The sequence below is a fragment of the Ranitomeya imitator genome, chromosome 1, assembly GCF_032444005.1.
Source record: "Ranitomeya imitator isolate aRanImi1 chromosome 1, aRanImi1.pri, whole genome shotgun sequence".
Classification (NCBI taxonomy): Eukaryota; Metazoa; Chordata; class Amphibia; order Anura; family Dendrobatidae; genus Ranitomeya; species Ranitomeya imitator.
The window spans coordinates 666,389,144-666,414,815 of NC_091282.1; the positions used below are offsets into that span (position 1 = coordinate 666,389,144).

Genomic DNA, 25,672 nt, shown 5'->3' on the forward strand with positions numbered 1-25,672 from the left:
ATGGATGAAAATCCCTCAAACGAGAATTGGCTGTCTATAAAAAGTGTTTACAAGCTGTGAGATCCTTTTAAAAGGGAGTGCTGCTAGGTACTAACCAAGCAGGGCGCCAAAAATTTTGCATAGGACCATTTTCCTTTTTGCAATATTTAAAATGTAAATGATGAAAATATAGATATATTTTTTTCCTAAAATACACTTCAGAAATAAAAAATAATAAAGCCCAATAAAAAAAAACCTGACTACAGATATCTCCTAGGCTGGCTCCCTTGCTGCGCCACTCCTCTCTGCATCACCGTTGGTGCAGTCAGATACTGGTTCATGCAGCTTTGTTTATACTTTTCGTGCCAACACAAGAGGCTGGATGCCAGGACCAGAATAGCACTTTTTACCTATCGGTGTCACTCCACCCATTCCATTTATACTGCAAGCTCTGGTGACATTTACTTAGGGCTTGTCCTCATGGGTCAGATCGTTTTCTGGGTGCAAAACCCACCGAGTATTACATTACCAACACAGAAGAAGGATTTCTATGAAATGTCATCAATGCTCTGCAGAAACAACCTGTAACAAATATTGCCTGGCGTTGCAAATTTGTCATCCTCAGCAAGGACATTCAGAGGCATCCGTCCCGGTCCACAATTTAAGATTAAAGCAAATCTGTTGCCAGATTCCAAAATACATTATTAAATAGACCTGATGATACTACTGTACTTACTCGGAAAGTCACAATGGAAATGGCTGTATATTCCTCATATTAAAATGAGCATTTGGTAAATCCATGTAAAGTGTGACAGAACGTATGGGTCCAGCTGTGTTCAGTTTCTGCTCCCCACCATACTGCCAGACGGCTGCAGCTTGTATCGAGAAGCTTGAAATCTCAACAACAGCAGAGAGAAGGGACACTGAGGAGCTGTCAATCACAATAAGTGGGCAGAGATGGACAGCACACTTTCAAAAAAGGATTATACAGACGTTCGGACATGAATTTCAAAAAGTAAGTACACCAGCCTCATCATGTTTTTATTGAGACCAGTATTAAGCAATAAAGGTAATAAACAGTCAAGTACTAGAAGAGCAATATGAAAAACTAGTGATCACCAGGGTACCCTTGACAAAATAACGGTACCCAATGTGGTTGTAGGGAAAGTTTTCTAAATTGCCCAAAAGTACTAGAAAGCCCCTTTAAGGAAAGTGAACTCACATCCTGAGCATTTCATTCATTCCTAGTTCCGACAGCTCAGAATCACATACAATATGTCTCTTTTATGCTCCACGGCCAAATCCTACTTTCCTCAAAGGCATGGGAAGAACATTCAATTGGAGGTAGCAAGGTCGGGAGTAATTCCTTTGTTCCGTGCGCTGGAATGCACTTGCCCAAGACGCATTCCAGAATATCAAGTCGCATTCCCAAGAGTGTGAGTGTGAGGAGGCGGCTGCTGCAAAAACTTTATATAGTAGCGGAATTCCTGCAACGTACCATTTCAGGGCATACATTATTATTATTATTTATTATTATGGATGCACAATGACTTCATGTACACGGAAACGGCGCCAAGTGGTGCGGAAACATACAGTGCGATTATTTAGACCTCACCGGACTACTAAGAAGCTAGAGAATACAAAGAGTGAGAAACAAACTTAGTGTATAGCTATTTGAGATCCATACACAAAAATTATATATTATATATACACACACATATATACATACACAAAGCCAGAGATGCATTTGTATAATCATTGAAGAGATTGTCAAAATTGCAAAGTGCTTGTTCATACAACCAGCTTTGTAATTTTTACCCCTTATTACAAATCCTCTCCGTACTCAACTGTTAAAGAATTTTTTTTTTTTTTATTGGTTGCCTAGGTTACCGGCCACCTTAGCAGTCTATTAGAGGTGACCAATCTCCTAGGAAGGTTTAAACCATGGAAGTTGTTTGTTATATAGCTTTGTAGGAGTTACATCCCATTTCCTTCACGGATCCTGTGCTGCAAAAGAAGCTGCCTCTGCTTGGAGAATAAAGGAGCCACAGTTCGGGCTAGCGGCGTAGCCTTGCCACTGATCCAAACTGTCAATCATGCAGGAGGCTGAAGATAGGTGATGACACAACCCCGTGAAAAGGAATCGGTCAGCAGGTTTTTGCTAAATAATCAGAGAGCAGCACGTGTTGAGGCAAAGACCCTGATTCCAGCGATGTGTCACTTACTGGGCTGTGTGGGGCAGTTTTGATACAATCTCCGTTTTCTCTGTTGTAGATGTAACAGTGCTCAAGTGTTGAGCTGTGTATAACCTCGCCCACACCACTGATTGGTGGAACAGGAACACAAGAAGCTGCCAATCCATGGCGGGGTTACATAGAATAGCCTGACCGCTGTGCAGGAGACACCTAGTCGTGCAGTAATAATCTCCTGCTAATAATACACTGATTGTATTGATACTATAACACAGCCTAATAAGTAACACATCCATGGAATCAGGGTCTCTTGCTCCATATTACGCTGCTCTCAGATCAAATAGCAAAAACCTGGTGACAGATTCCCTTCAAACCTACATTTCCCCTTTTGTGCCAGTGAATTAATTTCAGGATTACACCACGTGTGTATTCACCTTGAATCCAGATTTTTCTCCCAGCTTTACTACATTGTAAATAAATTGTTACTAAACATAGGCGAAGAGTGAAAAATGACAACAAATTTCCATAGGCTTTGATTAAAACAAAACAATTACAGTTCAGCGTCCCTTATCGAGTATCGGATAACCATCGAGACGTGCGAGAAGATCTACACTGGAAATTGTATCCGATGCGTGGAGAAGCAATCAGCTAGCGCCGGCCTAGAGAGTCATCTTGTGTCGATTTGGGCTATATTCACATCATGGAAAAGTCTCCGTTTGACAAAACTTCTAAGAGTATACATGATATGTAAAGCTGTGATTGATGTACATAGTGCGATACATTCCCTAGTCGCTTCAAGGAAATAGTGTAGACTATTTTACTACACATAAAAAAGACTGTACAGGGAATACAGCAATGCAAGAGCTAAGCTAATTAAACGCGTAATAAGCCATAAGATCAGCAAGAGCCTATTTAAATTAGTGAAGGCTTCTATGCACTTTTGATCATGTATAATTTACAAGTTTAGTAGGGAAGCATGACGCTCGCCTCCAATATCAATTATTAATGGGAGGATTTTTTTTTTTCCTCGCCGTCAAATTAAAACATTTAGGTTGATGGCCTAAAACTATTTCGAGGCAGCGGATGTGGATGTGCATTAATGAAAGGGCATGATTACACAAGTCACAGAACGGAGAACGGGACTCATTTGTGCCCTTTTACAGCCGCGTGGAGGTCAGGGCCATAGAAACCTATTGGTCACAGGATATAAATTATTTACATCTTCTCCAAATGGCCGCTTCTGACATTGCTGAGAAAGGTGACGTGCATCTATATGCCACATCTGTACATTCTGCAGCATTTGCAGGCCGCTAGATGAAACTGCAGATAAGAGGGTTTGGATGTGTGCACACACTGCGTGGTCGCTGCGTTTTTTGCACTTTTTACAGTATCAGCATAGTGAAGGAGATTCCTGAAATCCATGGCACGTGTCGCTTATTTTTTCCTTTTTCCACTTCCTTTTCCTGTGTAAAGAGGTAATATCTGTCACTGATATCCTGCCTCTGATGATAATGAGCCTGCTGAAAACTCTCCCTGAAACGACAAGATGTACGGGTCTAAAATAGCCCCAGTGTGAAACTTGCAAGATTACCAATTTATTTTTTAAAGAATGCATACAAAAACAAAAAATTGCCAAAAATGTCGTAAAAACACATGCAACAGACACCTATCATTTTGGTGGCACATTCCCTATAAAAGATGTTTGCCTATAACTATAGCTGAGGTTTCACCGTTTCCAGACTTTTCTTGGCTGAATCATAATTTGCAACTTTTTATAAAGGCCCGATATTTTTTTTTTAAGCAAAAGTACAGCAGCACAGCTGGATCTGGAGCAGATGTCAGACAATAGGATAGCAGCCAGCCCGGTGGGTACGGGCGCATCCCTCCAGGACGATATTAGGAAGCTGCTTGCCTCCTTAGCGGCAGGTTTCAATGGCCAATTATTCAGGAGTGCACAGGACACCTAATGTGCTGCTAAGAGAACCGGACCGGCACCAGCACACGGCCATTACCACCAGATTTACGCGCTGTGTTCCCATGCTGCAGCTTTACCCCAGATGAACCGTCTCGATACTACGATGCTTCTATGGGGTGCAGCTGAATTGTCACAATAATCCAGATGGGCCTGTAACAGAATCGTGCTTTGGGAACACGGCCAATGGTACCAGTACAATCGGATCTGCCATCTCAAGGCAACCTACAGAAGTTTCCACTGAATCGAGAGTGGCAGAAAATATTGATCCAGGGAGCAGTCTGCTGTTCTAAGGTGTTAGTGTCTTCCTTGAGATTAACTAGTGTAAGTATAAGAAGGATAACCTCCAAAGATCTATATAGATTTAGTGCTTGTTATTCAACCCTCCTTATATAAATCGCAATGACCACCTGAAATGACCTGTCAATCACCAGGAGCGGAGCTGGGAAGAGCCGGACTAGGGTGGTCTCAGTCTAGGGTCTCCAGGCGGATATTTAACATATATTTTCTCTGAAACGCCACAGAGAAAAATATAATCAGGCTGCAATCGTGAAGGCAGATTCAAATTCACACTGCCAGCGGCCTGGGCAGCAGGAATCCAGTGACAGGTTCCCTTTTGAAGTGTAACGTTTATTTATTTAATAATTGTGTCCAGCCTGGAAAGTGATACAACTGTGCAAATCACTTTATCAGGGGGTTGGTCGTCATTCACTTTCCCCAGTCTCTTTCCCTGCCTTCAGTTGCACTGATACCATAATGTAGGTATTTGGAGGACAGATGATGGCAGTGATGGGTCAGCCCTGTCTCCTCCTCTGAGGGTTGTGCTTATCAGAACAATCTCCTGCAGCAGCGTATCCCCAGAGACACAGGGGTGACCCATCACTGCCATCATCGGTACTCCAAATGAGTATCTTCTGGTATTAAGCCGGCATCTGCCTGGTATGGTGGGGGCTCCTGTGCATGTTCTATACACGGGGAACCTGACATAAGAAGTAACAGCATGCACTATGTCGGGAATTATTTACAGGAGTATTTCCATCTCATTAAGTGCTTGCAAATCACCATCACGTAAAGAGGTTGTCCTTGTTCTTGCTATCAGTCTGCAGTCCCTTTATGTGTTAGGATTCTCCTCTAATGGCAGTGAGAGCAAGAAGTCACATTCCAACTAGACATGCACAGCCACGCCTATGTCAGTTGTATCAAGCAAGGATGTGCATGTCTAGTTGGAATGTGGCTGAAAGTAGACAAGTCACAGTAGACATCCCAGTCAAATGCCCCCCACTAATCATGAGAATAAAGGGGCTTTCTGGTTAAACCCACAGCCACCCACCACCATAATGCTCTGTTGGCAGCTGCAGTTTCCAGCACAGAGCTGGGAAGCTGTGGTCGGTCCCTGGCGATGGTCCCAGTGACTTATCCAAGGCTTACAGTGATGGGAATAACCCTGTTAATAAACAGCACCACTTCCAGTACACAGGGCTGAAGTGCAAGGCCAGACACAGCCCACAGATAACCCTGGTAGATTGGTCTTGTTTTCAAGTTGCAGCCAACGTTTAATCTTGGCACCTATTTTACGTAATGAGAGTAGTCCGTGTGATCATCACAAGAACGGGACAGATTCCCATCCTCTGCAAGTAGTTAAAGAGAACCGGTCACGGGAGGCAGAGGCTGCAATAATAAGGAGCAGCTCTGCGCACTGATGGAAACCAGAGACGTCTGAAGCTGCACTTTATAGTGTCAGGTGATGGGGCTAGGAGTGGCTGCACCGCTGTACACTGCTGCACCTACACAGCAGAGCCAAACATGCCACCAGCAGAACTTTGGGGTCACAATGTCTACAGCTTTAGGGGGCCCTCTTCTGTTAGCAAACCTGATCTCATTTCATACATAATGTGCCGAACAGATCAGCAAATCGTAATTTATAAATTATGTCGTCATACATGCCCCCCAAAAATCACTCCACACTTCTGGCCACTAGGTGTCTCCCCTTCATGTAACTTGCTACCCAGTGTAATCCGTCTCTAGCATAGGCAAAGAGGCAGACGGATTACAGGAAAAGTAAGGTCAGGCTTCTCTGCTCATAATGCACGTAGACGTCATGGAGAGGCAGGCTTGCAGTACGGGCAATGGCAAGCGCAATGTATGCTGGGAAATGAAAAGGATGTTCCAGCACCTATACTGCTGGTAGACTGCTGAGGAGTAAAAACCATACACTCAGATACAGAGGTTGGTAAGTTACACAGAGTAAGAATTTAGACAGAACGCACCAAAACAAGGCTTATCTTTCTGAGAAGAAGCTAGACCACGATTTTCTACAAGTCTTGTGTGAACGGTGTAAAGTGACCTGATCATTGCAGCTTCTTCCTACATAGTAACTGTTAGGCTATGTTCACACCTTGCGTCGGGTCCCTGCGGGTTCTCCCGCAGCGGATTTGATAAATCTGCAGGGCAAAACAACTGCGGTTCTCCCTGCAGATTTATCGCGGTTTGTTCCGCGTTTTCCGCTGCGGGTTTCCGCCTATACTATTGATGCTGCATATGCAGCAATATGCAGCATCAATAGTAATGTTAAAAATAATAAAAATTGGTTATACTCACCCTCTGATGTCCGGATCTCCTGGGCGCTGCACCCGGCGGTCCGGTTCCAAAGATGCTGTGGGAGAAGGACCCTTCGTGACGTCACGGTCATGTGACCGCGACGTCACCGCAGGTCCTGGTCGCACAGCAACTCTGACCGGACGGCCGCGTGCAGCGCCCAGGAGCTCCGGACATCAGAGGGTGAGTATAACCAGATTTTTTATTTTTTAACCCCAAATATGGTTCCCGGGGCCTGGAGGAGTGTCTCCTCTCCTCCACCCCGGGTACCACCCGCACATTATCCGCTTACTTCCCGCAACGTGGGCACAGCCCCATGCGGGAAGTAAGCGGTTCAATGTATTCCTATGGGTGCAGAATCGCAGCGATTCTGCACAAAGAAGTGACATGCTGCGGGTTGTAAACCGCTGCGTTCCCGCGCGGTTTTTCCCGCAGCATGTGCACAGCGGTTTGCGGTTTCCATAGGGTTTACATGTTACTGTAAACGCTATGGAAACTGCTGCGGACCCGCAGCATCAAAGTCGCGGCGGTTCCGCGGTAAAAACCGCTAAGTGTGAATATAGCCTTAAGGGAACCGGCCAGCTTTCTTTTCGCGCGAACCAAGAGCAGAACGAATCAGAGTCTGGGTGCACTTTTGCAGACATGTACGTTTTACTCAAACAATGTGGTAGTTCGGAAGAATCATACTTTGAAAAGCCGCAGGGGACTTGGCTGGTTAGTCCTATGGCAGATCGTTGGCGGCTTCTCCCCAGCACCACTGACAGTGAGACCTGTGAGTCTAGGAAGTCAGGGTGAGGAGAAGCTGGCCCGTGAGCCACATAGGCCCCGGACGGCTGATCAAAGTAAGCTTTCACTGACAAGCTCGAAGCGTTTCAGAGTAAAATCTACATGCATGCAGTAACCCAGCCGATGTGCTGCCCGTGGTTGGGGTCAGTATGATTCTCCTTGTCAGGTTCCCATTACGCATGAACCTTGAAGTGAATCTGTCACCAGGTTGTTTCCCCTACTCTGAAAGCAGCAGGATGTAGTGACAGAGACCCTGAGTCCAGTGATGCGTCACTTACTGGGCCGTTTAAGGTCGTCTAGATAAAATCTGTGTTTGTCAGAAGGTGATTATCACTTGGGGACCTGCTGCCAAGTAGTCTAACCCCATCCTCACCACTGATTGGCGTCTTTCTGCCTATGCACAGTGCACACAGAAAACAGCCAGTGGTGTGGGCTGGGTTATAAAGAGCTCAGTACTCAGGAGTCTGCTAGCTCTGAGGCAGACGAAACTGAATTGATCAGAACTGTAGCAAGAAACCTAGCAAGTGACATATTGCTGGAATTAGGCTCTCTCTCTACATTATGCTGCTCTCAGATGGGGTAGCCAACGTCTGGTGCAATATCCCCTTTAAAAATCACCAACGGTGGTGCCTACAGCTTCTATGCAGATGTCTTCATGGCAGCACACCACAAACGACCCCTATGTCACCATGAAGCTATACAGGTCAGCACACCAATGAATTCCCTTCTTTTTACACTTCGATCAGCTTCCTGATCAGCAGCATGCATGGGTACGGTCCGCTGCGATCTACTACTGCGCAGGTCCTTGATGGATCTCTGCTTCACCGAGTGTCATCTGTACCTGCAGAAAGGACGCTTTCCACAGTGCTGATCCCTCGCCGCAGAAAATCGGAACTTGACAAATCCCTTTTCTTTCTGCAGCACTGGATGCAATGTCTCCCAATAGGTGCCCGCACTACAGAAAGCCTGTGCATCCAGATCGCTGCACGCACAGCATCACTGGATTATCACACAGCCTCGTGGCCAGTGCCTCCTCTATCCCATAATCCTCTCTTTAGGGTATTTATACCTGCGCTCACACGGGGCACAGCTGGCTGGGTGGCTTATGTGCAGTCATTAATAATCCCCTTGATATTCACATGTATTTCTACTACTGTATCACCCCCTCCATACTCCTCTAGGACTAATCTGTCTTCTTGTGTCTCAGTGCCTGGAGCTTTGGGACTGCACAATCTGTAGGTGTGAAACCACAACTCCCAGCATGCCCCACCAGTCATTTATTGCAGGGCAAATCGCTGGATTATGGAATTAGTCATTTGTGTGCACTATATAACAAAAGGTGCCTGGACCCATCAGGACCAGGTATCAGCAGCCTACAGAACGACAGCTGTTGTGGAACTACAACTTCCAACGTGCCCCGACAGATTGAACATTTCTGGCCGGTAGGAACAACTGAAAACGTACAGGTCAATGAAAAGATCTATAGCCAGGCGTCAACCGATACTACCCAACATGAAATGCTACCAGATCCGTCATCCACACGCTGCTTACACAGCTCTGTGGGGAAAATCATACAGGTCTTTTCAAGCGCTTTAACCATTTTGCAAATCTGCACGCAAAAGACGCTCTGGATCTATGGCAATATCCACAGTGGGTTTCTTCTGTCACGTGTAGATGTATGAGGCAGATATGTCCATATTTCCATTTTCATATTCAGACAAAAGGAATTCATATGCAAAACCAAAGACGGATCAGATGCGAACAGCAGCAGAAGGGCCCTACTGACTGTTGCTGGGCCCATCTGGGTCAGTTTTAGAATGGAAGAAAAAGCGCAGAAGGCAGAACTTTATCTCCCATTCTAACAGCGAGGACATTGACAGACCAATCATTAGGATCCCTCGGCTTCTGTTAGCAGCAGTGCTGCAATTACTCCATTATGCACATGAACTCTGTCTTTTTCTCCTAAACAGAAAGTGCAAACTAATGTTAACTGGAAGGCATGCAAATTAGTCTCTTTTGTTCCTCAAGAGAGCAGTCTTGCAAAGTAATATCTAGGAGAGGTAGGAGCCAATGTCTGACCCTTTAAACACGACCTTGGATAAATGCCAAACAAGAGACTCATCTACAGATGCCTGGGGGTGTTTGCTCCTCATGGGGGTAGCTTGGATTCTGGCTGGGCTGGCTGAGTGTGACACCCTTGAAGCTCTGCTCAACACTGATGAGAGTCAAATACCCTGAAACAGGCATCTGTAGGTGAGTTTTTAGCTTAGCATTTGCCCACATCAAAACTGGCGTTCATCACTCCGGTTTTGATGAGCCATGGGTGTACACCTCTTCACGAGTGCAAGATGAGCTGAGTACGCCTCACCCCAAATCCTACCCCTCCTGGAGTAAGACTTGCGCCGTGGGGAACAAAGCCATTCATCATGAATTTGAGGCCCCCTATCCCACCCATTTTATCGGAGCTATTAAAACAAAAAGGTGTAAAATTTGGGGGTGACTTGGAGTTGTGCCTAAATTTAGTGACTTTTCTAAGCTTTAATGGCAGAATTCTGGAGTGAAAGCTTGGATACATCGGGCACATTGACTTAAAGGGTAGGCAGCTAGGTGGTGAGATAGTTTATTTTGTTTCGCAACAGAGCTAATTTTCATGCTTTTTACCTATAGAGAATTACATTCAAACTGCCACAAGACAATATAGACTTGTTCCAATAGACATTAAAATATTTGGGATTTTGATGAAACATTATATAATATTGTGATAACAGGAATACTTCTGTATAGATAAGGAAACCGTTTTTATTTATAAAGTGTAAGTGTATCCTTAAGGCTATGTGCACACGTTGCGGATTTGGCTGCGGATCCGCAGCGGATTGGCTACTGCGGATTCACAGCAGTTTTCCATGCGGTTTACAGTACAATGTAAATCTATGGAAAACCAAATCCGCAGTGCACATGGTACGGTAAATACAGCACGGAAAGGCAGCGTTGTATTTTCCGCAGCATGTCAATTCTTTGTGCAGATTCCGCAGCAGTTTACATCTGCTCCTCAATAGGAATCTGCAGGTGTAAAACCGCAGGTGGAATCCGCAGAAAAAAGCAAGAAAACCGCAGGAAAAACGCAGTGCATTTTACCTGCGGATTTTGCAATAACGGTGTGGAAAAATCCGCACACGAATCCGCAACGTGGGCACATAGCTACAAGGGGTTATTCACATCTTCACAGATGAATATAGCTTGGAAATACAGTACAGACCAAAAGTTTGGACACACCTCATTTAAAGATTTTTCTGTATTTTCATGACTATGAAAATTGTACATTCACACTGAAGGCATCAAAACTATGAATTAGCACATGTGGAATTATATACTTAACAAAAAAAGTGTGAAACAACTGAAATTATGTCTTATATTCTAGGTTCTTCAAAGTAGCCACCTTTTGCTTTGATGACTGCTTTGCACACTCTTGGCGTTCTCTTGATGAGCTTCAAGAGGTAGTCACCGGGAATGGTCTTCCAACAATCTTGAAGGAGTTCCCAGAGATGCTTAGCACTTGTTGGCCCTTTTTCCTTCACTCTGCGGTCCAGCTCATCCCAAACCATCTCGATTGGGTTCAGGTCTGGTGACTGTGGAGGCCAGGTCATCTGGCGTAGCACCCCATCACTCTCCTTCTTCATCAAATAGCCCTTACAGCCTGGAGGTGTGTTTGGGGTCATTGTCCTGTTGAAAAATAAACGATGGTCCAACTAAACGCAAACCGGATGGATAATATGCCTTCAATGTTGAATAAATCCCCAACAGTGTCACCAGTAAAGCACCCCCACACCATAACACCTCCTCCTCCATGCTTCACGGTGGGAACCAAGCATGTAGAGTCCATCCGTTCACCTTTTCTGCGTCGCACAAAGACACGGTGGTTGGAACCAAAGATCTCAAATTTGGACTCATCAGACCAAAGCACAGATTTCCACTGGTCTAATGTCCATTCCTTGTGTTCTTTAGCCCAAACAAGTCTCTTCTGTTTGTTGCCTGTCCTTAGCAGTGGTTTCCTAGCTGCTATTTTACCATGAAGGCCTGCTGCACAAAGTCTCCTCTTAACAGTTGTTGTATAGATGTGTCTACTGCTAGAACTCTGTGTGGCATTGACCTGGTCTGTAATCTGAGCTGCTGTTAACCTGCGATTTCTGAGGCTGGTGACTCGGATAAACTTATCCTCAGAAGCAGAGGTGACTCTTGGTCTTCCTTTCCTGGGGCGGTCCTCATGTGAGCCAGTTTCTTTGTAGCGCTTGATGGTTTTTGCCACTGCACTTGGGGACACTTTCAAAGTTTGCCCAATTTTTCGGACTGACTGACCTTCATTTCTTAAAGTAATGATGGCCACTTGTTGTTCTTTACTTAGCTGCTTTTTTCTTGCCATAATACAAATTCTAACAGTCTATTCAGTAGGACTATCAGCTCTGTATCCACCAGACTTCTGCACAACACAACTGATGGTCCCAACACCATTTATAAGGCAAGAAATCCCACTTATTAAACCTGACAGGGCACACCTGTGAAGTAAAAATCATTCCTGGTGACTACCTCTTGAAGCTCATCAAAAGAATGCCAAGAGTGTGCAAAGCAGTCATCAAAGCAAAAGGTGGCTACTTTGAAGAACCTAGAATATAAGACATAACTTCAGTTGTTTCACACTTTTTTGTTAAGTATATAATTCCATATGTGTTAATTCATAGTTTTGATGCCTTCAGTGTGAATGTACAATTTTCATAGTCATGAAAATACAGAAAAATATTTAAATGAGAAGGTGTGTCCAAACTTTTGGTCTGTACTGTACAAGCACATCTGCAATTTACTGATTATTAAAACTTTCAGCCGTTCTTGAGATCTTAACATTTCTCTTTCCCTTACAGCTTGATGCTTAGGAGACCGACCACTGCTGCGGTCTACTTTGTAAGCAACAAGCTGTAAGGAAAAGAGAAATGCAAATATGTCAAGACCGGCTGCAAATTCTAAGGGATTAGTTGGTAAAAAATTGAATGTGTTCCAGTGATCCTGGGCAGCTTCAAAACAGAAAACAACCTGTAAACACTATTCATGTATTGCTGTCTCGCAGCAGTGGTCGGTCTCCAAGGCAACAAGCTGTAAACAAAACGTGTTAATATCTGAAGAAGGGCTGAAAATATTAGCAAGCAACAAATTGCACAATTGCTTGTATCCAACGATAACCATTTGTGACCATGGAAAGAACTCCTTAAAGATCACCTAAAATATCAACAAGACAGTATATATTCTCCGCAGAGACCCCCACAATCAGCTAGCGTATATCAGCCAGGCTAACGTGAGCAAAGCCAATTTCCATTAGAGTCTCATACATTTAATAAGCAAAAAGGGGAAGAGCAGGCACCGAAGCCCTTACATCTAGCAATCCTTGGGAGAGAAGATCCCCATCTACATCAAGGCAACTGATGCTCAAGGACAAAAAGTGACACATTCACTCATTTACATTCCTGACAAACCTCATTGTCAGCCACTTTCTCCATCACAAGGTACATTGTAACATGTGGACACTACTTCCAATAGGTGGCGCTAGAGTTCTAATCCTTACATGCTGTGTAAGTCTCCTCACTGACATGCCTGACTCTACACAAGAAACTTTACTCCTTAGACACTAGATACATTGTTTTATAGAACTTTTCTTTCCCCAGCAGAGCTGTGTCAGTCAGATCCCTTTATACAGGGAGTATAGAGCGAATGCTGAGACATAATGACAGTCCCTCTACAGGTAAGACTAACAACATGAGACAGCAGCGACTACGCCAGAGCGAGCGGATACATGAGCCAAAATGGCACGGGCTGGCATCCACCAGTCCTTACGAGTTACCCCAGAGTTTACCAGTCACTGGCAGGTTTACTGCCACATCCACTGCCCTGACATCTTGTGCAGGCAGTGATCAGGGGCATGATTTGGGGCTGTGTACACCTATACCCCTTATATAATGTCGTCCCCCAGGCAGTGATCAGGGACAGGATTGGGGGCTGTGTACACCTATACCCCGTATATAACGTCCCCCCAGGCAGTGATCAGGGGCAGGATTGGGGGCTGTGTACACCTATACCCCGTATATAATGTCCCCCCAGGCAGTGATCAGGGGCAGGATTGGGGGCTGTGTACACCTATACCCCGTATATAATGTCCCCCCAGGCAGTGATCAGGGACAGGATTGGGGCTGTGTACACCTATACCCCGTATATAACGTCCCCCCAGGCAGTGATCAGGGGCAGGATTGGGGGCTGTGTACACCTATACCCCGTATATAATGTCCCCCCAGGCAGTGATCAGGGGCAGGATTGGGGGCTGTGTACACCTATACCCCGTATATAATGTCCCCCCAGGCAGTGATCAGGGGCAGGATTGGGGGCTGTGTACACCTATACCCCGTATATAACGTCCCCCCAGGCAGTGATCAGGGGCAGGATTGGGGCTGTGTACACCTATACCCCGTATATAACGTCCCCCAGGCAGTGATCAGGGGCAGGATTGGGGGCTGTGTACACCTATACCCCGTATATAACGTCCCCCCAGGCAGTGATCAGGGGCAGTATTGGGGGCTGTGTACACCTATACCCCGTATATAACGTCCCCCCAGGCAGTGATCAGGGGCAGGATTGGGGGCTGTGTACACCTATACCCCGTATATAATGTCCCCCCAGGCAGTGATCAGGGGCAGGATTGGGGCTGTGTACACCTATACCCCGTATATAATGTCCCCCCCAGGCAGTGATCAGGGGCAGGATTGGGGCTGTGTACACCTATACCCCGTATATAATGTCCCCCCAGGCAGTGATCAGGGGCAGGATTGGGGGCTGTGCACACTTATACCCCGTATATAATGTCCCCCCAGGCAGTGATCAGGGGCAGGATTGGGGGCTGTGCACACTTATACCCCGTATATAATGTCCCCCCAGGCAGTGATCAGGGGCAGGATTGGGGGCTGTGCACACTTATACCCCGTATATAATGTCCCCCCAGGCAGTGATCAGGGGCAGGATTGGGGGCTGTGCACACTTATACCCCGTATATAACGTCCCCTCCAGGCAGTGATCAGGGGCAGGATTGGGGGCTGTGCACACTTATACCCCGTATATAATGTCCCCCCAGGCAGTGATCAGGGGCAGGATTGGGGGCTGTGCACACTTATACCCCGTATATAATGTCCCCCCAGGCAGTGATCAGGGGCAGGATTGGGGGCTGTGTACACCTATACCCCGTATATAACGTCCCCTCCAGGCAGTGATCAGGGGCAGGATTGGGGGCTGTGTACACCTATACCCCGTATATAACGTCCCCCCAGGCAGTGATCAGGGGCAGGATTGGGGCTGTGTACACCTATACCCCGTATATAATGTCCCCCCAGGCAGTGATCAGGGGCAGGATTGGGGGCTGTGTACACCTATACCCCGTATATAACGTCCCCCCCAGGCAGTGATCAGGGGCAGGATTGGGGCTGTGTACACCTATACCCCGTATATAATGTCCCCCCAGGCAGTGATCAGGGGCTGGATTGGGGGCTGTGTACACCTATACCCCTTATATAACGTCCCCCCAGGCAGTGATCAGGGACAGGATTGGGGGCTGTGTACACCTATATCCTGTATATAATGTCCCCCCAGGCAGTGATCAGGGGCTGTGTACACCTATACCCCGTATATAACGTCCCCCCAGGCAGTGATCAGGGGCAGGATTGGGGCTGTGTACACCTATACCCCGTATATAATGTCCCCCCAGGCAGTGATCAGGGGCAGGATTGGGGCTGTGTACACCTATACCCCGTATATAATGTCCCCCCCAGGCAGTGATCAGGGGCAGGATTGGGGCTGTGTACACCTATACCCCGTATATAACGTCCCCCAGGCAGTGATCAGGGGCAGGATTGGGGGCTGTGTACACCTATACCCCGTATATAACGTCCCCCCAGGCAGTGATCAGGGGCAGGATTGGGGGCTGTGTACACCTATACCCCGTATATAATGTCCCCCCAGGCAGTGATCAGGGGCAGGATTGGGGCTGTGTACACCTATACCCCGTATATAATGTCCCCCCCAGGCAGTGATCAGGGGCAGGATTGGGGCTGTGTACACCTATACCCCGTATATAACGTCCCCCCAGGCAGTGATCAGGGGCAGGATTGGGGCTGTGTACACCTATACCCCGTATATAATGTCCCCCCAGGCAGTGATCAGGGGCAGGATTGGGGGCTGTGCACACTTATACCCCGTATATAATGTCCCCCCAGGCAGTGATCAGGGGCAGGATTGGGGGCTGTGCACACTTATACCCCGTATATAATGTCCCCCCAGGCAGTGATCAGGGGCAGGATTGGGGGCTGTGCACACTTATACCCCGTATATAATGTCCCCCCAGGCAGTGATCAGGGGCAGGATTGGGGGCTGTGCACACTTATACCCCGTATATAATGTCCCCCCAGGCAGTGATCAGGGGCAGGATTGGGGGCTGTGCACACTTATACCCCGTATATAATGTCCCCCCAGGCAGTGATCAGGGGCAGGATTGGGGGCTGTGTACACCTATACCCCGTATATAATGTCCCCCCAGGCAGTGATCAGGGGCAGGATTGGGGGCTGTGTACACCTATACCCCGTATATAACGTCCCCTCCAGGCAGTGATCAGGGGCAGGATTGGGGGCTGTGTACACCTATACCCCGTATATAACGTCCCCCCAGGCAGTGATCAGGGGCAGGATTGGGGCTGTGTACACCTATACCCCGTATATAATGTCCCCCCAGGCAGTGATCAGGGGCAGGATTGGGGGCTGTGTACACCTATACCCCGTATATAACGTCCCCCCCAGGCAGTGATCAGGGGCAGGATTGGGGCTGTGTACACCTATACCCCGTATATAATGTCCCCCCAGGCAGTGATCAGGGGCTGGATTGGGGGCTGTGTACACCTATACCCCGTATATAATGTCCCCCCAGGCAGTGATCAGGGGCTGGATTGGGGGCTGTGTATACCTATACCCCTTATATAACGTCCCCCCAGGCAGTGATCAGGGACAGGATTGGGGGCTGTGTACACCTATATCCTGTATATAATGTCCCCCCAGGCAGTGATCAGGGGCTGTGTACACCTATACCCCGTATATAACGTCCCCCCAGGCAGTGATCAGGGGCAGGATTGGGGGCTGTGTACACCTATACCCCGTATATAACGTCCCCCCAGGCAGTGATCAGGGGCAGGATTGGGGGCTGTGTACACCTATACCCCGTATATAACGTCCCCCCAGGCAGTGATCAGGGGCAGGATTGGGGGCTGTGTACACCTATACCCCGTATATAACGTCCCCCCAGGCAGTGATCAGGGCAGGATTGGGGGTTGTGTACACCTATACCCCGTATATAATGTCCCCCCAGGCAGTGATCAGGGACAGGATTGGGGGCTGTGTACACCTATACTCCTTATATAATGTCCCCCCAGGCAGTGATCAGGGGCAGGATTGGGGGCTGTGTACACCTATACTCCTTATATAACGTCCCCCCAGGCAGTGATCAGGGGCAGGATTGGGGGCTGTGTACACCTATACCCCTTATATAACGTCCCCCCAGGCAGTGATCAGGGGCAGGATTGGGGGCTGTGTACACCTATACCCCGTATATAACGTCCCCCCAGGCAGTGATCAGGGCAGGATTGGGGGCTGTGTACACCTATACCCCTTATATAACGTCCCCCCAGGCAGTGATCAGGGGCAGGATTGGGGGCTGTGTACACCTATACCCCGTATATAACGTCCCCCCAGGCAGTGATCAGGGCAGGATTGGGGGCTGTGTACACCTATACCCCGTATATAACGTCCCCCCAGGCAGTGATCAGGGCAGGATTGGGGGCTGTGTACACCTATACCCCGTATATAATGTCCCCCCAGGCAGTGATCAGGGGCAGGATTGGGGGCTGTGTACACCTATACCCCGTATATAACGTCCCCCCAGGCAGTGATCAGGGCAGGATTGGGGGCTGTGTACACCTATACTCCTTATATAACGTCCCCCCAGGCAGTGATCAGGGACAGGATTGGGGGCTGTGCACACCTATACTCCTTATATAACGTCCCCCCAGGCAGTGATCAGGGGCAGGATTGGGGGCTGTGCACACCTATATCCTGTATATAACGTCCCCCCAGGCAGTGATCAGGGGCTGTGTACACCTATACCCCGTATATAATGTCCCCCCAGGCAGTGATCAGGGGCAGGATTGGGGGCTGTGTACACCTATACCCCTTATATAACGTCCCCCCAGGCAGTGATCAGGGGCAGGATTGGGGGCTGTGTACACCTATACTCCTTATATAACGTCCCCCCAGGCAGTGATCAGGGACAGGATTGGGGGCTGTGCACACCTATACTCCTTATATAACGTCCCCCCAGGCAGTGATCAGGGGCAGGATTGGGGGCTGTGCACACCTATATCCTGTATATAACGTCCCCCCAGGCAGTGATCAGGGGCTGTGTACACCTATACCCCGTATATAATGTCCCCCCAGGCAGTGATCAGGGGCAGGATTGGGGGCTGTGTACACCTATACCCCTTATATAACGTCCCCCCAGGCAGTGATCAGGGGCAGGATTGGGGGCTGTGTACACCTATACTCCTTATATAACGTCCCCCCAGGCAGTGATCAGGGACAGGATTGGGGGCTGTGCACACCTATACTCCTTATATAACGTCCCCCCAGGCAGTGATCAGGGGCAGGATTGGGGGCTGTGCACACCTATATCCTGTATATAACGTCCCCCCAGGCAGTGATCAGGGGCTGTGTACACCTATACCCCGTATATAACGTCCCCCCAGGCAGTGATCAGGGGCAGGATTGGGGGCTGTGTACACCTATACCCCGTATATAACGTCCCCCCAGGCAGTGATCAGGGCAGGATTGGGGGTTGTGTACACCTATACCCCGTATATAATGTCCCCCCAGGCAGTGATCAGGGACAGGATTGGGGGCTGTGTACACCTATACTCCTTATATAATGTCCCCCCAGGCAGTGATCAGGGGCAGGATTGGGGGCTGTGTACACCTATACTCCTTATATAACGTCCCCCCAGGCAGTGATCAGGGCAGGATTGGGGGCTGTGTACACCTATACCCCGTATATAACGTCCCCCCAGGCAGTGATCAGGGCAGGATTGGGGGCTGTGTACACCTATACTCCTTATATAATGTCCCCCCAGGCAGTGATCAGGGCAGGATTGGGGGCTGTGTACACCTATACCCCGTATATAACGTCCCCCCAGGCAGTGATCAGGGCAGGATTGGGGGCTGTGTACACCTATACCCCGTATATAATGTCCCCCCAGGCAGTGATCAGGGGCAGGATTGGGGGCTGTGTACACCTATACCCCGTATATAACGTCCCCCCAGGCAGTGATCAGGGCAGGATTGGGGGCTGTGTACACCTATACCCCTTATATAACGTCCCCCCAGGCAGTGATCAGGGGCAGGATTGGGGGCTGTGTACACCTATACTCCTTATATAACGTCCCCCCAGGCAGTGATCAGGGACAGGATTGGGGGCTGTGCACACCTATACTCCTTATATAACGTCCCCCCAGGCAGTGATCAGGGGCAGGATTGGGGGCTGTGCACACCTATATCCTGTATATAACGTCCCCCCAGGCAGTGATCAGGGGCTGTGTACACCTATACCCCGTATATAATGTCCCCCCAGGCAGTGATCAGGGGCAGGATTGGGGGCTGTGTACACCTATACCCCTTATATAACGTCCCCCCAGGCAGTGATCAGGGGCAGGATTGGGGGCTGTGTACACCTATACTCCTTATATAACGTCCCCCCAGGCAGTGATCAGGGACAGGATTGGGGGCTGTGCACACCTATACTCCTTATATAACGTCCCCCCAGGCAGTGATCAGGGGCAGGATTGGGGGCTGTGCACACCTATATCCTGTATATAACGTCCCCCCAGGCAGTGATCAGGGGCTGTGTACACCTATACCCCGTATATAATGTCCCCCCAGGCAGTGATCAGGGGCAGGATTGGGGGCTGTGTACACCTATACCCCTTATATAACGTCCCCCCAGGCAGTGATCAGGGGCAGGATTGGGGGCTGTGTACACCTATACTCCTTATATAACGTCCCCCCAGGCAGTGATCAGGGACAGGATTGGGGGCTGTGCACACCTATACTCCTTATATAACGTCCCCCCAGGCAGTGATCAGGGGCAGGATTGGGGGCTGTGCACACCTATATCCTGTATATAACGTCCCCCCAGGCAGTGATCAGGGGCTGTGTACACCTATACCCCGTATATAACGTCCCCCCAGGCAGTGATCAGGGGCAGGATTGGGGGCTGTGTACACCTATACCCCGTATATAACGTCCCCCCAGGCAGTGATCAGGGCAGGATTGGGGGTTGTGTACACCTATACCCCGTATATAATGTCCCCCCAGGCAGTGATCAGGGACAGGATTGGGGGCTGTGTACACCTATACTCCTTATATAATGTCCCCCCAGGCAGTGATCAGGGGCAGGATTGGGGGCTGTGTACACCTATACTCCTTATATAACGTCCCCCCAGGCAGTGATCAGGGGCAGGATTGGGGGCTGTGTACACCTATACCCCTTATATAACGTCCCCCCAGGCAGTGATCAGGGGCAGGATTGGGGGCTGTGTACACCTATACCCCGTATATAACGTCCCCCCAGGCAGTGATCAGGGCAGGATTGGGGGCTGTGTACACCTATACCCCTTATATAACGTCCCCCCAGGCAGTGATCAGGGGCAGGATTGGGGGCTGTGTACACCTATACCCCGTATATAACGTCCCCCCAGGCAGTGATCAGGGCAGGATTGGGGGCTGTGTACACCTATACCCCGTATATAACGTCCCCCCAGGCAGTGATCAGGGCAGGATTGGGGGCTGTGTACACCTATACCCCGTATATAATGTCCCCCCAGGCAGTGATCAGGGGCAGGATTGGGGGCTGTGTACACCTATACCCCGTATATAACGTCCCCCCAGGCAGTGATCAGGGCAGGATTGGGGGCTGTGTACACCTATACTCCTTATATAACGTCCCCCCAGGCAGTGATCAGGGACAGGATTGGGGGCTGTGCACACCTATACTCCTTATATAACGTCCCCCCAGGCAGTGATCAGGGGCAGGATTGGGGGCTGTGCACACCTATATCCTGTATATAACGTCCCCCCAGGCAGTGATCAGGGGCTGTGTACACCTATACCCCGTATATAATGTCCCCCCAGGCAGTGATCAGGGGCAGGATTGGGGGCTGTGTACACCTATACCCCTTATATAACGTCCCCCCAGGCAGTGATCAGGGGCAGGATTGGGGGCTGTGTACACCTATACTCCTTATATAACGTCCCCCCAGGCAGTGATCAGGGACAGGATTGGGGGCTGTGCACACCTATACTCCTTATATAACGTCCCCCCAGGCAGTGATCAGGGGCAGGATTGGGGGCTGTGCACACCTATATCCTGTATATAACGTCCCCCCAGGCAGTGATCAGGGGCTGTGTACACCTATACCCCGTATATAATGTCCCCCCAGGCAGTGATCAGGGGCAGGATTGGGGGCTGTGTACACCTATACCCCTTATATAACGTCCCCCCAGGCAGTGATCAGGGGCAGGATTGGGGGCTGTGTACACCTATACTCCTTATATAACGTCCCCCCAGGCAGTGATCAGGGACAGGATTGGGGGCTGTGCACACCTATACTCCTTATATAACGTCCCCCCAGGCAGTGATCAGGGGCAGGATTGGGGGCTGTGCACACCTATATCCTGTATATAACGTCCCCCCAGGCAGTGATCAGGGGCTGTGTACACCTATACCCCGTATATAACGTCCCCCCAGGCAGTGATCAGGGGCAGGATTGGGGGCTGTGTACACCTATACCCCGTATATAACGTCCCCCCAGGCAGTGATCAGGGCAGGATTGGGGGTTGTGTACACCTATACCCCGTATATAATGTCCCCCCAGGCAGTGATCAGGGACAGGATTGGGGGCTGTGTACACCTATACTCCTTATATAATGTCCCCCCAGGCAGTGATCAGGGGCAGGATTGGGGGCTGTGTACACCTATACTCCTTATATAACGTCCCCCCAGGCAGTGATCAGGGCAGGATTGGGGGCTGTGTACACCTATACCCCGTATATAACGTCCCCCCAGGCAGTGATCAGGGCAGGATTGGGGGCTGTGTACACCTATACTCCTTATATAATGTCCCCCCAGGCAGTGATCAGGGCAGGATTGGGGGCTGTGTACACCTATACCCCGTATATAACGTCCCCCCAGGCAGTGATCAGGGCAGGATTGGGGGCTGTGTACACCTATACCCCGTATATAATGTCCCCCCAGGCAGTGATCAGGGGCAGGATTGGGGGCTGTGTACACCTATACCCCGTATATAACGTCCCCCCAGGCAGTGATCAGGGCAGGATTGGGGGCTGTGTACACCTATACCCCTTATATAACGTCCCCCCAGGCAGTGATCAGGGGCAGGATTGGGGGCTGTGTACACCTATACTCCTTATATAACGTCCCCCCAGGCAGTGATCAGGGACAGGATTGGGGGCTGTGCACACCTATACTCCTTATATAACGTCCCCCCAGGCAGTGATCAGGGGCAGGATTGGGGGCTGTGCACACCTATATCCTGTATATAACGTCCCCCCAGGCAGTGATCAGGGGCTGTGTACACCTATACCCCGTATATAATGTCCCCCCAGGCAGTGATCAGGGGCAGGATTGGGGGCTGTGTACACCTATACCCCTTATATAACGTCCCCCCAGGCAGTGATCAGGGGCAGGATTGGGGGCTGTGTACACCTATACTCCTTATATAACGTCCCCCCAGGCAGTGATCAGGGACAGGATTGGGGGCTGTGCACACCTATACTCCTTATATAACGTCCCCCCAGGCAGTGATCAGGGGCAGGATTGGGGGCTGTGCACACCTATATCCTGTATATAACGTCCCCCCAGGCAGTGATCAGGGGCTGTGTACACCTATACCCCGTATATAATGTCCCCCCAGGCAGTGATCAGGGGCAGGATTGGGGGCTGTGTACACCTATACCCCTTATATAACGTCCCCCCAGGCAGTGATCAGGGGCAGGATTGGGGGCTGTGTACACCTATACTCCTTATATAACGTCCCCCCAGGCAGTGATCAGGGACAGGATTGGGGGCTGTGCACACCTATACTCCTTATATAACGTCCCCCCAGGCAGTGATCAGGGGCAGGATTGGGGGCTGTGCACACCTATATCCTGTATATAACGTCCCCCCAGGCAGTGATCAGGGGCTGTGTACACCTATACCCCGTATATAACGTCCCCCCAGGCAGTGATCAGGGGCAGGATTGGGGGCTGTGTACACCTATACCCCGTATATAACGTCCCCCCAGGCAGTGATCAGGGCAGGATTGGGGGTTGTGTACACCTATACCCCGTATATAATGTCCCCCCAGGCAGTGATCAGGGACAGGATTGGGGGCTGTGTACACCTATACTCCTTATATAATGTCCCCCCAGGCAGTGATCAGGGGCAGGATTGGGGGCTGTGTACACCTATACTCCTTATATAACGTCCCCCCAGGCAGTGATCAGGGGCAGGATTGGGGGCTGTGTACACCTATACCCCTTATATAACGTCCCCCCAGGCAGTGATCAGGGGCAGGATTGGGGGCTGTGTACACCTATACCCCGTATATAACGTCCCCCCAGGCAGTGATCAGGGCAGGATTGGGGGCTGTGTACACCTATACCCCTTATATAACGTCCCCCCAGGCAGTGATCAGGGGCAGGATTGGGGGCTGTGTACACCTATACTCCTTATATAACGTCCCCCCAGGCAGTAATCAGGGGCAGGATTGGGGGCTGTGCACACCTATATCCTGTATATAACGTCCCCCCAGGCAGTGATCAGGGGCTGTGTACACCTATACCCCGTATATAATGTCCCCCCAGGCAGTGATCAGGGGCAGGATTGGGGGCTGTGCACATCCCCCTCCATATATAGACCTCGGTGCATGTAAACAAACCCTCCCCCACTGATACCGGCTGTGCCCTTATACATGGAGCATAGGGCACATGACTACTACCCCCATCCTCCGCACTCACCTGGGAATACAGCTGGGACTGGAACCATCTATCTCCCAAGTGGCAAACAAGTTCATGGGCACCGGCCTATTCAGCGCTCCCGGGAAGCTCAGCCGCCCCTTGTCCGCCATGGTGACCGTCGTCTGCTCCCGGCCAACAGAGGGATGTTGCCTGCCTCAGGGCGGAGGACACAAGCAGGCTCCTCCGGTCACATCTCTCCTACTCCGTGCCCTCCTCAGGCGCGTCCCCGACACTCCGTGCCCGCGCTGACGCCGATACGCCGCTTCTAGAATTTTTTTTTTATTATTTTTGAATCTTAAATGCTTTATGAACAACCACACAAGGCTCCGGTGCAGGGAAGAGCGCCCGCCCAATCCCTGAGCCCACCAAGCGCGCCCCCGCGGCTCAGCTCTCAGTTGTCTCACAGCTATTATTATCCGAGGATACTAAATCCGCCCGGTCGGAAGTGACGCCGACGGGAGAAAGCGGTGCGCCGACTGCAGGATTCACGCAGCAGCGGAATAATTACCTGCTTCAGTAGACGCCAGCTGTATGGAATGGAGCAACCAATCGAATTGCCTCTTACATGGTAAAACGTGCACGGGTAAAATAAAAGCTGCTATGTAATTGGTAACCAATTTTTGTACAGAAAAATATGCGTATAATGACAACATATTCAGCTGTTAAACAACAACCAATCAAATTTCTTCTTACATGGTAGAACGTGCACAGACGAAATAAATGCTGGCTTGTGATTGGTTGCTATGGACGGCCGAGCTGCTACAACATAATCTATGTATAACGTGGACAAAGCCAGCTGGTGTGGAACAGCCAAATTGCATTCTACATAAAACATGCAGGAATAATATAAAAGCTGAATTATCCACGAGGCTGAAGTTGTTTTCTTATTCGGCAATTTTTTCTTTTCTGTTTTTTATAGGTTTAACAACAAAAAATAATCATCACAATAATAACATACAATGCAGTGAGGAGCCCTGATGTGAATACACTGAAAAACAGCTACAAAAATGATAAAACTGGCACAAACATGGGCACAAAGTGGGCACCAAAGGGCGTTATTCATAGGGTTAAATGACTCTGGGCCACTGATATCACACCAAGAATACACAGATAGTGATGCCTTATATCAAACCCACGTCCCTAGAGCCTGTCCCAAAAGGGTTGTGGGCATCAGGACTAGCGTCAAAGTGGGCAAACAGACGATTTTCACAGATTTGAATTAGTAAGTGATGTTTTTATGGGGTTAAATGATATCTGTGTATTCTTAGTGTGAGATCAGTGGCCCAAAGTCATTTAACCCCTTAAAAACATCAGTTACTTATTCAAATATGTGAAAATCAACTGCCTACTTTGATGCCAGTTCTGATGCCCAGAACCCATTTGGGCCAGGCTGTAAGGACCTGGGTTCAGTGAGCCATGCGCCCAAACAGTGGTTTACCCCCACATATGGGGTATCAGCGTACTCAGGACAAATTGGACAACAACTTTTGGGGTCCAGTTTCTCCTGTTACCCTTGGGAAAATACAAAACTGGGGTCTAAAATTTAATTTTTGAGGAAAAAAAAGATTTTTTATTTTCACGGCTCTGCGTTATAAACTATAGTGAAACACTTGGGGGCTCAAAGTTCTCACAACACATCTAGATAAGTTCCTTGGGGGGTCTAGTTTCCAATATGGGGTCATTTGTGGGGGGTTTCTACTGTTTAGGTGCATTAGGGGCTCTGCAAACGCAATGTGACGCCTGCAGACCATTCCATCAAAGTCTGTATTCCAAATGATGCTCCTTCCCTTCCGAGCTCTGCCGTGCGCCCAAATTGGGGTCCCCCCACATATGGGGTATCAGCGTACTCAGGACAAATTGGACAACTTTTGGGGTCCAATTTCTCCTGTTACCCTTGTAAAAATAAAAACTTGGGGGCTACAAAATCTTTTTTGTGGAAAAAAAAAAAGATTTTTTA

The 25,672-nt window shown here is 49.1% G+C and overlaps 1 protein-coding gene across 6 annotated transcripts in view; it reads right to left on the reverse strand.

Annotated features, from left to right (window-relative positions):
* The window catches only part of PACS2 (phosphofurin acidic cluster sorting protein 2), a 138,103-nt gene extending 114,002 nt beyond the window's left edge, over positions 1-24,101 (reverse strand). For 4 of the 6 annotated variants that reach the window (XM_069729238.1, XM_069729256.1, XM_069729264.1 and 1 more), the window contains exon 1: positions 23,716-23,945. In XM_069729238.1, coding sequence (XP_069585339.1) covers positions 23,716-23,825 — 110 coding nt within the window. In that variant the 5' untranslated portion in view covers positions 23,826-23,945. Of the gene's footprint in view, positions 1-23,715 lie in introns of all 6 variants that reach the window. The other 2 variants (XM_069729219.1, XM_069729247.1) reach the window with 2 other exon arrangements.
* Between the last annotated feature and the right edge of the window lie 1,571 nt (positions 24,102-25,672).